At 43.9% G+C, this 8814-nt stretch overlaps 1 protein-coding gene across 1 annotated transcript; it reads right to left on the reverse strand.

The window, feature by feature from the left end:
* Window positions 1–2036: 2036 nt before the first annotated feature.
* On the reverse strand, window positions 2037–3116 carry LOC139761765 (musculin-like). Its single transcript, XM_071686201.1, has 2 exons — window positions 3043–3116; window positions 2037–2933 (listed from the first exon to the last, which is right to left on the reverse strand). Exons 1-2 carry the CDS (start codon window positions 3114–3116, stop codon window positions 2426–2428), a joined length of 582 nt encoding a protein of 193 aa, XP_071542302.1. The 3' UTR covers window positions 2037–2425.
* Window positions 3117–8814: the final 5698 nt, after the last annotated feature.

Below are 8814 nucleotides of genomic sequence, written 5' to 3' on the forward strand. Positions count from 1 at the left end.
CAAACTGGCAGATGTACTAGAAGTTTTACAAAGAAAATTCTATGATTTATACATCATGCGTTTAGTGATCAGTTACAATGGGTGAAAAATAGTCACACACTGATTGAATTACAGTAACAGAAAAGCTAACTAACATGATAAACAGAAAACTAAGCTATTTACTTGCTTAGCTGTGTACTTGTTCAATGATTGTTAAGAAGTTCGCAGTGTTAGGTAGAGGACTGTTCTTATATCAGTCTGTACAGGCTTTGGTAAAAGTTGATTGTGTTGAAGGACGTCAGTCCTTTTGGGGGTGAGGCTTTGGGGAGGAGGAGGAGGAGGAGGTCGTCACTGTCATGGGGATGTGTCAGTAGTCTAACACTAAACTGATGTGTTAGCTGCTGGTATGGGTCGGAGAAAGTGGACAGGTTCAGACAGATGATGGGTACGTGGTGGAAGACAGGCCCAGGATGTTTCTACTCTTTGCAGCTGGCCACCTCTGTGTAGCTGTAAGGGAGGAGGAGGAGGACCAGGCTGGGGATGCGTGTGTTTGTGTTTAACCTATGTCTATCACCTACGGGAAGGGAGCAATACACATATCGTCCCAACCCCAGGTTACATATGCTGGTCCAACCATGAATTCAAACTATCGTCTCTGAATTCCAAGAGCCAGTAATTCTATCAATCAACAAGTTTTCGCTAAAATCTCATCTCACTGATTCCTGTTTAAATTTCCTCTTGTTACCCTTGGTCATTTCAAAATTACAGGAGGGAAAAATCTAACCTCATTCAAATAATTTTGGTCTCCTTAGAATATTTACTCATACGACCCCCGTTTTCTTTCCCGTTTTCCTAAATAATAGAGCATTCCAAATACAGAGGCAACAGTAACTCATTCTAAAGACATAGAACAGAAATAACAGTGGAGGGAGAATATTCAGGTGTAGCTACAATGCTTAAGGAAAAGGAAAAAAAAAAAGTGGTTAAATAAGAAGATTCATGAATGAATCTTATGAATGGAGTATCAGTGAGATGATGCAAAGGACGGATGAATGACAGCATAATAAAGAAAAGGGTTTAAAAGGAGACACTATGAATGGGATTAAATGGCATCTATGAATGGGTGTCGCAACTGAATAGGATAATAAGCAGCAATGGTGGAATTTAAATGTCCGTGTTCAATGACAAAGTTGAATGGAGTTTATAATCTTGAACGATAGAATTTAAGAGTTAAGTTTAGCTTCTGGGACAGTGTTTGGATGTTAATTACAAAGCATACCGGTAAATAGCTAAATATCAAATTTTTCACGTAACTGAAGCAGCTGAAATGGTAGCTATAACTTGACGGAGTTTAAAAAGTTCGTGGGTGAGTGACAAAATTCTAAATTACACATTACATATATGGATATGTGTGACTTAACCACTTAGCATTAAGCTGGATTTTCTCGTGAAGAACTGAAGATACAGTAGTGGGATTCTGAGTGGCCACCCAGCTATGGAGCCGTCATGCTTTCACTACAGTAATTCATCAATTCATTTCCCCTGTATGCTAGGAAAAGTGATACAAGTGTTCGCCTCGCCACTTTTCAAGCCACTTTGTAACCCCTACATACACACTTTACTCTTGTACGTAACCTTTATGGTATATACTCATTACGTAACCTGGATATGGTAACCACTTGTTTATCACGTAACCTAGATATGGTATATACTTGTTTATTACCTAACCTAGATATGGTATATACTTGTTTATTACGTAACCTAGATATGGTATATACTTGTTTATTACGTAATCTGAACATGGTATATACTTGTTTGTATCTCCCTTTAATGACTGGATATCTACAGGGACTGAAGTAAGTTTTCCCAATTGGAAATATTCTCAAAATGTTCATATTCCTGATATCTCAAGAGTGAAAGTTGAGATCGTAGAGTTATACACCCATTAATGGTCTTTATTATCTGTTTACAGTATATATATATATATATATATATATATATATATATATATATATATATATATATATATATATATATATATATACACACAAGGGCTTGCACGTACGTCATCTTAAGCTTAAGACTAGAGGTTCACAGAGGTTCATAGGTCTACACATCATATAAACACTATACTTTATCAAAACTATAGTCATCACTGAAGTCTCTCTCTCTCTACTGCATTATCACAGCCAGACTACTGGAGCAGGATACGTCATGCGGCAGGATACGTAGGGCGGCAGGATACGTCAGGGCGGCAGGATACGTCGGGCAGAAGGAGACGTTATGCAGCAGGAGACGTAATGCAGCAGGAGACGTAATGCGGCAGGAAACACCTGCGGCTGCAGACGTCATGCAGCAGGATACGTCGTGCGACAGGAGAGGCCCTGCGGCAGCAGACGTCATGCAGCGGGGGGAATGCGTCGCACGCGACATCATGCGTGTGCGACTACCGCAACAAGTTGCACAGCTCAGCGATGTAGGAGAGAGCCATCTGGAGTGTGTCGTACTTGGAGAGCTTGTGTGAGGCGGGCGGGAGGGAGGCCCGCAGGCGGTCGAAGGCCACGTTCAGGCTCTTCATCCTCTTCCTCTCCCGGGCGTTGGCCGCCTGCCGACGCCGCACCTCGGCCGGCGTCACCCCGTGGCTACCGCGACGCCGGGGGAGTCGTCTGAGCGACAGTACGGGGAGATCCGTCGACCCCTTGCGTCTTGCTGGGGGCTGTGGGCGTATCCTGACGCAGGGCTGACGGGTCGTGAGCGCTCCAGCGGTGGGAGGACGGGTCTTGAGCTGGTTGCCTGAGCGCTTCTCCCGCCCTGCCCTTCCTGTGGACGGTGCCCTGTGTTGGGCTACCGTGGTTCCTGTCTGCAGGAGAGTAGAGGGACGTCCCCAGGTGGATCCCTGGATGACACGGCAGGACGGAGGAGTGACCGTCCATGGGCACGGGCGAGCCGTGCCTCTGTCTCACCTGGTCCCGTCTGGTGTGTGGACAGAGGGGTCCGCCGCCCGTGTCGCCCATCACAACTCGGCACGAGGGTCTGGGGTGAGCGCCCCGGCCAGGGCCAGACTTCGTCAGGCGGCGATCCACGGTGTTCTCCGGGTTCCACGCGAGGCCCAAGGGCGTGGCGGCCAACACCAGCATGGGCGACGTAGTTCGAGCGGGTCACTTCGAAGTGCGAGAGTCTGGCAAGTAGACACTCGTAGCACCGTGGTGCGCCAGGTGATGTCAGGTGACCACCCTCCCAGGTACTACTGGAGGTCAGGTGCCAGGACACGAGTCTCGTGGCTGGGTCAGGTCAAACTGAGGGCTTCCGACAAGGTCACCGCTTATATATAGAGAGAGATCTTGAACCCGCGGGGGAAACACGCAGTCATTAGTGACCCATTAGATCGGAGAGTGATTGGTCGAGGATAAAGACAGGACGGCTCGACTGCTCGTACACAGGTCTGAACATTTTGAGGCCGTGTTACCACTCCCTGGACACTTCCCGCGGTGGGGTGGGGAGGTCAGGGGTCAGGGATGTGGGGAGATTAGCGGGAGGGCGTGCGGGGAGGGAACGCCCTTGAACAACACGAGAAACAACTCAATGTACAGTGAAAAATCACTGATAATCTGGACAATTTAATGAATAGCGAGGATAACTTGTGTAATGTCCTTCTGTTTAATATATGGCTACGTGGTAGGGAGCCACCATGAGCTACGTGGTAGGGAGCCACCATGAGCTACGTGGTAGGGAGCCACCATGAGCTACGTGGTAGGGAGCCACCATGAGCTACGTGGTAGGGAGCCACCATGAGCTACGCGGTAGGGAGCCACCATGAGCTACGTGGTAGGGAGCCACCATGAGCTCCGTGGTAGGGAGCCACCATGAGCTACGTGGTAGGGAGCCACCATGAGCTCCGTGGTAGGGAGCCACCATGAGCTACGCGGTAGGGAGCCACCATGAGCTACGTGGTAGGGAGCCACCATGAGCTCCGTGGTAGGGAGCCACCATGAGCTACGTGGTAGGGAGCCACCATGAGCTACGTGGTAGGGAGCCACCATGAGCTACGTGGTAGGGAGCCACCATGAGCTACGTGCCACCATCATTTCCTGATGGCATACATAAACTCAACAGTCACTGTCTTTATAACAGAAATGTATTGAAAATAACTATTCAGTTGGATGTCTTAACCAGTGTATAACCATGTATATACCAGTGTATAACCATGTATATACCAGTGTATACCACTGATTTATTTCCCGCATCAGGAAGAAACTGGTACAGGTACAAAGTTGGTTTACCAGCACCAGTTTTCATGTATGAGTTTACCTGTATTAGTTTACCTGTGTCACTTGAGAGATACCAGTTTACGTGTATAAGTTTACCTGTGTCACTTGAGACATACCAGTTTACGTGTACAAGTTTACCTGTGTCACTTGAGACATACCAGTTTACTTGTATCAGTTTACCTGTGTCACTTGAGACATACCAGTTTACGTGTACAAGTTTACCTGTGTCACTTGAGACATACCAGTTTACGTGTACAAGTTTACCTGTGTCACTTGAGACATACCAGTTTACGTGTATAAGTTTACCTGTGTCACTTGAGACATACCAGTTTACGTGTACAAGTTTACCTGTGTCACTTGAGACATACCAGTTTACGTGTACAAGTTTACCTGTGTCACTTGAGACATACCAGTTTACGTGTACAAGTTTACCTGTGTCACTTGAGACATACCAGTTTACGTGTACAAGTTTACCTGTGTCACTTGAGACATACCAGTTTACGTGTACAAGTTTACCTGTGTCACTTGAGACATACCAGTTTACGTGTACAAGTTTACCTGTGTCACTTGAGACATACCAGTTTACGTGTACAAGTTTACCTGTGTCACTTGAGACATACCAGTTTACGTGTACAAGTTTACCTGTGTCACTTGAGACATACCAGTTTACGTGTACAAGTTTACCTGTGTCACTTGAGACATACCAGTTTACGTGTACAAGTTTACCTGTGTCACTTGAGACATACCAGTTTACGTGTACAAGTTTACCTGTGTCACTTGAGACATACCAGTTTACGTGTACAAGTTTACCTGTGTCACTTGAGACATACCAGTTTACGTGTACAAGTTTACCTGTGTCACTTGAGACATACCAGTTTACGTGTACAAGTTTACCTGTGTCACTTGAGACATACCAGTTTACGTGTACAAGTTTACCTGTGTCACTTGAGACATACCAGTTTACGTGTACAAGTTTACCTGTGTCACTTGAGACATACCAGTTTACGTGTACAAGTTTACCTGTGTCACTTGAGACATACCAGTTTACGTGTACAAGTTTACCTGTGTCACTTGAGACATACCAGTTTACGTGTACAAGTTTACCTGTGTCACTTGAGACATACCAGTTTACGTGTACAAGTTTACCTGTGTCACTTGAGACATACCAGTTTACGTGTACAAGTTTACCTGTGTCACTTGAGACATACCAGTTTACGTGTACAAGTTTACCTGTGTCACTTGAGACATACCAGTTTACGTGTACAAGTTTACCTGTGTCACTTGAGACATACCAGTTTACGTGTACAAGTTTACCTGTGTCACTTGAGACATACCAGTTTACGTGTACAAGTTTACCTGTGTCACTTGAGACATACCAGTTTACGTGTACAAGTTTACCTGTGTCACTTGAGACATACCAGTTTACGTGTACAAGTTTACCTGTGTCACTTGAGACATACCAGTTTACGTGTACAAGTTTACCTGTGTCACTTGAGACATACCAGTTTACGTGTACAAGTTTACCTGTGTCACTTGAGACATACCAGTTTACGTGTACAAGTTTACCTGTGTCACTTGAGACATACCAGTTTACGTGTACAAGTTTACCTGTGTCACTTGAGACATACCAGTTTACGTGTACAAGTTTACCTGTGTCACTTGAGACATACCAGTTTACGTGTACAAGTTTACCTGTGTCACTTGAGACATACCAGTTTACGTGTACAAGTTTACCTGTGTCACTTGAGACATACCAGTTTACGTGTACAAGTTTACCTGTGTCACTTGAGACATACCAGTTTACGTGTACAAGTTTACCTGTGTCACTTGAGACATACCAGTTTACGTGTACAAGTTTACCTGTGTCACTTGAGACATACCAGTTTACGTGTACAAGTTTACCTGTGTCACTTGAGACATACCAGTTTACGTGTACAAGTTTACCTGTGTCACTTGAGACATACCAGTTTACGTGTACAAGTTTACCTGTGTCACTTGAGACATACCAGTTTACGTGTACAAGTTTACCTGTGTCACTTGAGACATACCAGTTTACGTGTACAAGTTTACCTGTGTCACTTGAGACATACCAGTTTACGTGTACAAGTTTACCTGTGTCACTTGAGACATACCAGTTTACGTGTACAAGTTTACCTGTGTCACTTGAGACATACCAGTTTACGTGTACAAGTTTACCTGTGTCACTTGAGACATACCAGTTTACGTGTACAAGTTTACCTGTGTCACTTGAGACATACCAGTTTACGTGTACAAGTTTACCTGTGTCACTTGAGACATACCAGTTTACGTGTACAAGTTTACCTGTGTCACTTGAGACATACCAGTTTACGTGTACAAGTTTACCTGTGTCACTTGAGACATACCAGTTTACGTGTACAAGTTTACCTGTGTCACTTGAGACATACCAGTTTACGTGTACAAGTTTACCTGTGTCACTTGAGACATACCAGTTTACGTGTACAAGTTTACCTGTGTCACTTGAGACATACCAGTTTACGTGTACAAGTTTACCTGTGTCACTTGAGACATACCAGTTTACGTGTACAAGTTTACCTGTGTCACTTGAGACATACCAGTTTACGTGTACAAGTTTACCTGTGTCACTTGAGACATACCAGTTTACGTGTACAAGTTTACCTGTGTCACTTGAGACATACCAGTTTACGTGTACAAGTTTACCTGTGTCACTTGAGACATACCAGTTTACGTGTACAAGTTTACCTGTGTCACTTGAGACATACCAGTTTACGTGTACAAGTTTACCTGTGTCACTTGAGACATACCAGTTTACGTGTACAAGTTTACCTGTGTCACTTGAGACATACCAGTTTACGTGTACAAGTTTACCTGTGTCACTTGAGACATACCAGTTTACGTGTACAAGTTTACCTGTGTCACTTGAGACATACCAGTTTACGTGTACAAGTTTACCTGTGTCACTTGAGACATACCAGTTTACGTGTACAAGTTTACCTGTGTCACTTGAGACATACCAGTTTACGTGTACAAGTTTACCTGTGTCACTTGAGACATACCAGTTTACGTGTACAAGTTTACCTGTGTCACTTGAGACATACCAGTTTACGTGTACAAGTTTACCTGTGTCACTTGAGACATACCAGTTTACGTGTACAAGTTTACCTGTGTCACTTGAGACATACCAGTTTACGTGTACAAGTTTACCTGTGTCACTTGAGACATACCAGTTTACGTGTACAAGTTTACCTGTGTCACTTGAGACATACCAGTTTACGTGTACAAGTTTACCTGTGTCACTTGAGACATACCAGTTTACGTGTACAAGTTTACCTGTGTCACTTGAGACATACCAGTTTACGTGTACAAGTTTACCTGTGTCACTTGAGACATACCAGTTTACGTGTACAAGTTTACCTGTGTCACTTGAGACATACCAGTTTACGTGTACAAGTTTACCTGTGTCACTTGAGACATACCAGTTTACGTGTACAAGTTTACCTGTGTCACTTGAGACATACCAGTTTACGTGTACAAGTTTACCTGTGTCACTTGAGACATACCAGTTTACGTGTACAAGTTTACCTGTGTCACTTGAGACATACCAGTTTACGTGTACAAGTTTACCTGTGTCACTTGAGACATACCAGTTTACGTGTACAAGTTTACCTGTGTCACTTGAGACATACCAGTTTACGTGTACAAGTTTACCTGTGTCACTTGAGACATACCAGTTTACGTGTACAAGTTTACCTGTGTCACTTGAGACATACCAGTTTACGTGTACAAGTTTACCTGTGTCACTTGAGACATACCAGTTTACGTGTACAAGTTTACCTGTGTCACTTGAGACATACCAGTTTACGTGTACAAGTTTACCTGTGTCACTTGAGACATACCAGTTTACGTGTACAAGTTTACCTGTGTCACTTGAGACATACCAGTTTACGTGTACAAGTTTACCTGTGTCACTTGAGACATACCAGTTTACGTGTACAAGTTTACCTGTGTCACTTGAGACATACCAGTTTACGTGTACAAGTTTACCTGTGTCACTTGAGACATACCAGTTTACGTGTACAAGTTTACCTGTGTCACTTGAGACATACCAGTTTACGTGTACAAGTTTACCTGTGTCACTTGAGACATACCAGTTTACGTGTACAAGTTTACCTGTGTCACTTGAGACATACCAGTTTACGTGTACAAGTTTACCTGTGTCACTTGAGACATACCAGTTTACGTGTACAAGTTTACCTGTGTCACTTGAGACATACCAGTTTACGTGTACAAGTTTACCTGTGTCACTTGAGACATACCAGTTTACGTGTACAAGTTTACCTGTGTCACTTGAGACATACCAGTTTACGTGTACAAGTTTACCTGTGTCACTTGAGACATACCAGTTTACGTGTACAAGTTTACCTGTGTCACTTGAGACATACCAGTTTACGTGTACAAGTTTACCTGTGTCACTTGAGACATACCAGTTTACGTGTACAAGTTTACCTGTGTCACTTGAGACATACCAGTTTACGTGTACAAGTTTACCTGTGTCACTTGAGACATA

Source organism: Panulirus ornatus, chromosome 41 (assembly GCF_036320965.1).
Source record: "Panulirus ornatus isolate Po-2019 chromosome 41, ASM3632096v1, whole genome shotgun sequence".
Taxonomy (NCBI): domain Eukaryota; kingdom Metazoa; phylum Arthropoda; class Malacostraca; order Decapoda; family Palinuridae; genus Panulirus; species Panulirus ornatus.

Coding starts and splice junctions, on each gene's coding strand:
- LOC139761765 (XM_071686201.1), bottom strand. CDS start 3,116: ATGCTGGTGTTGGCCGCCACGCCCTTGGGCCTCGCGTGGAACCCGGAG. Junction 2,934..3,042: donor GTGGATCGCCGCCTGACGAA/GTCTGGCCCTGG, acceptor CAGGTGAGACAG/AGGCACGGCTCGCCCGTGCC.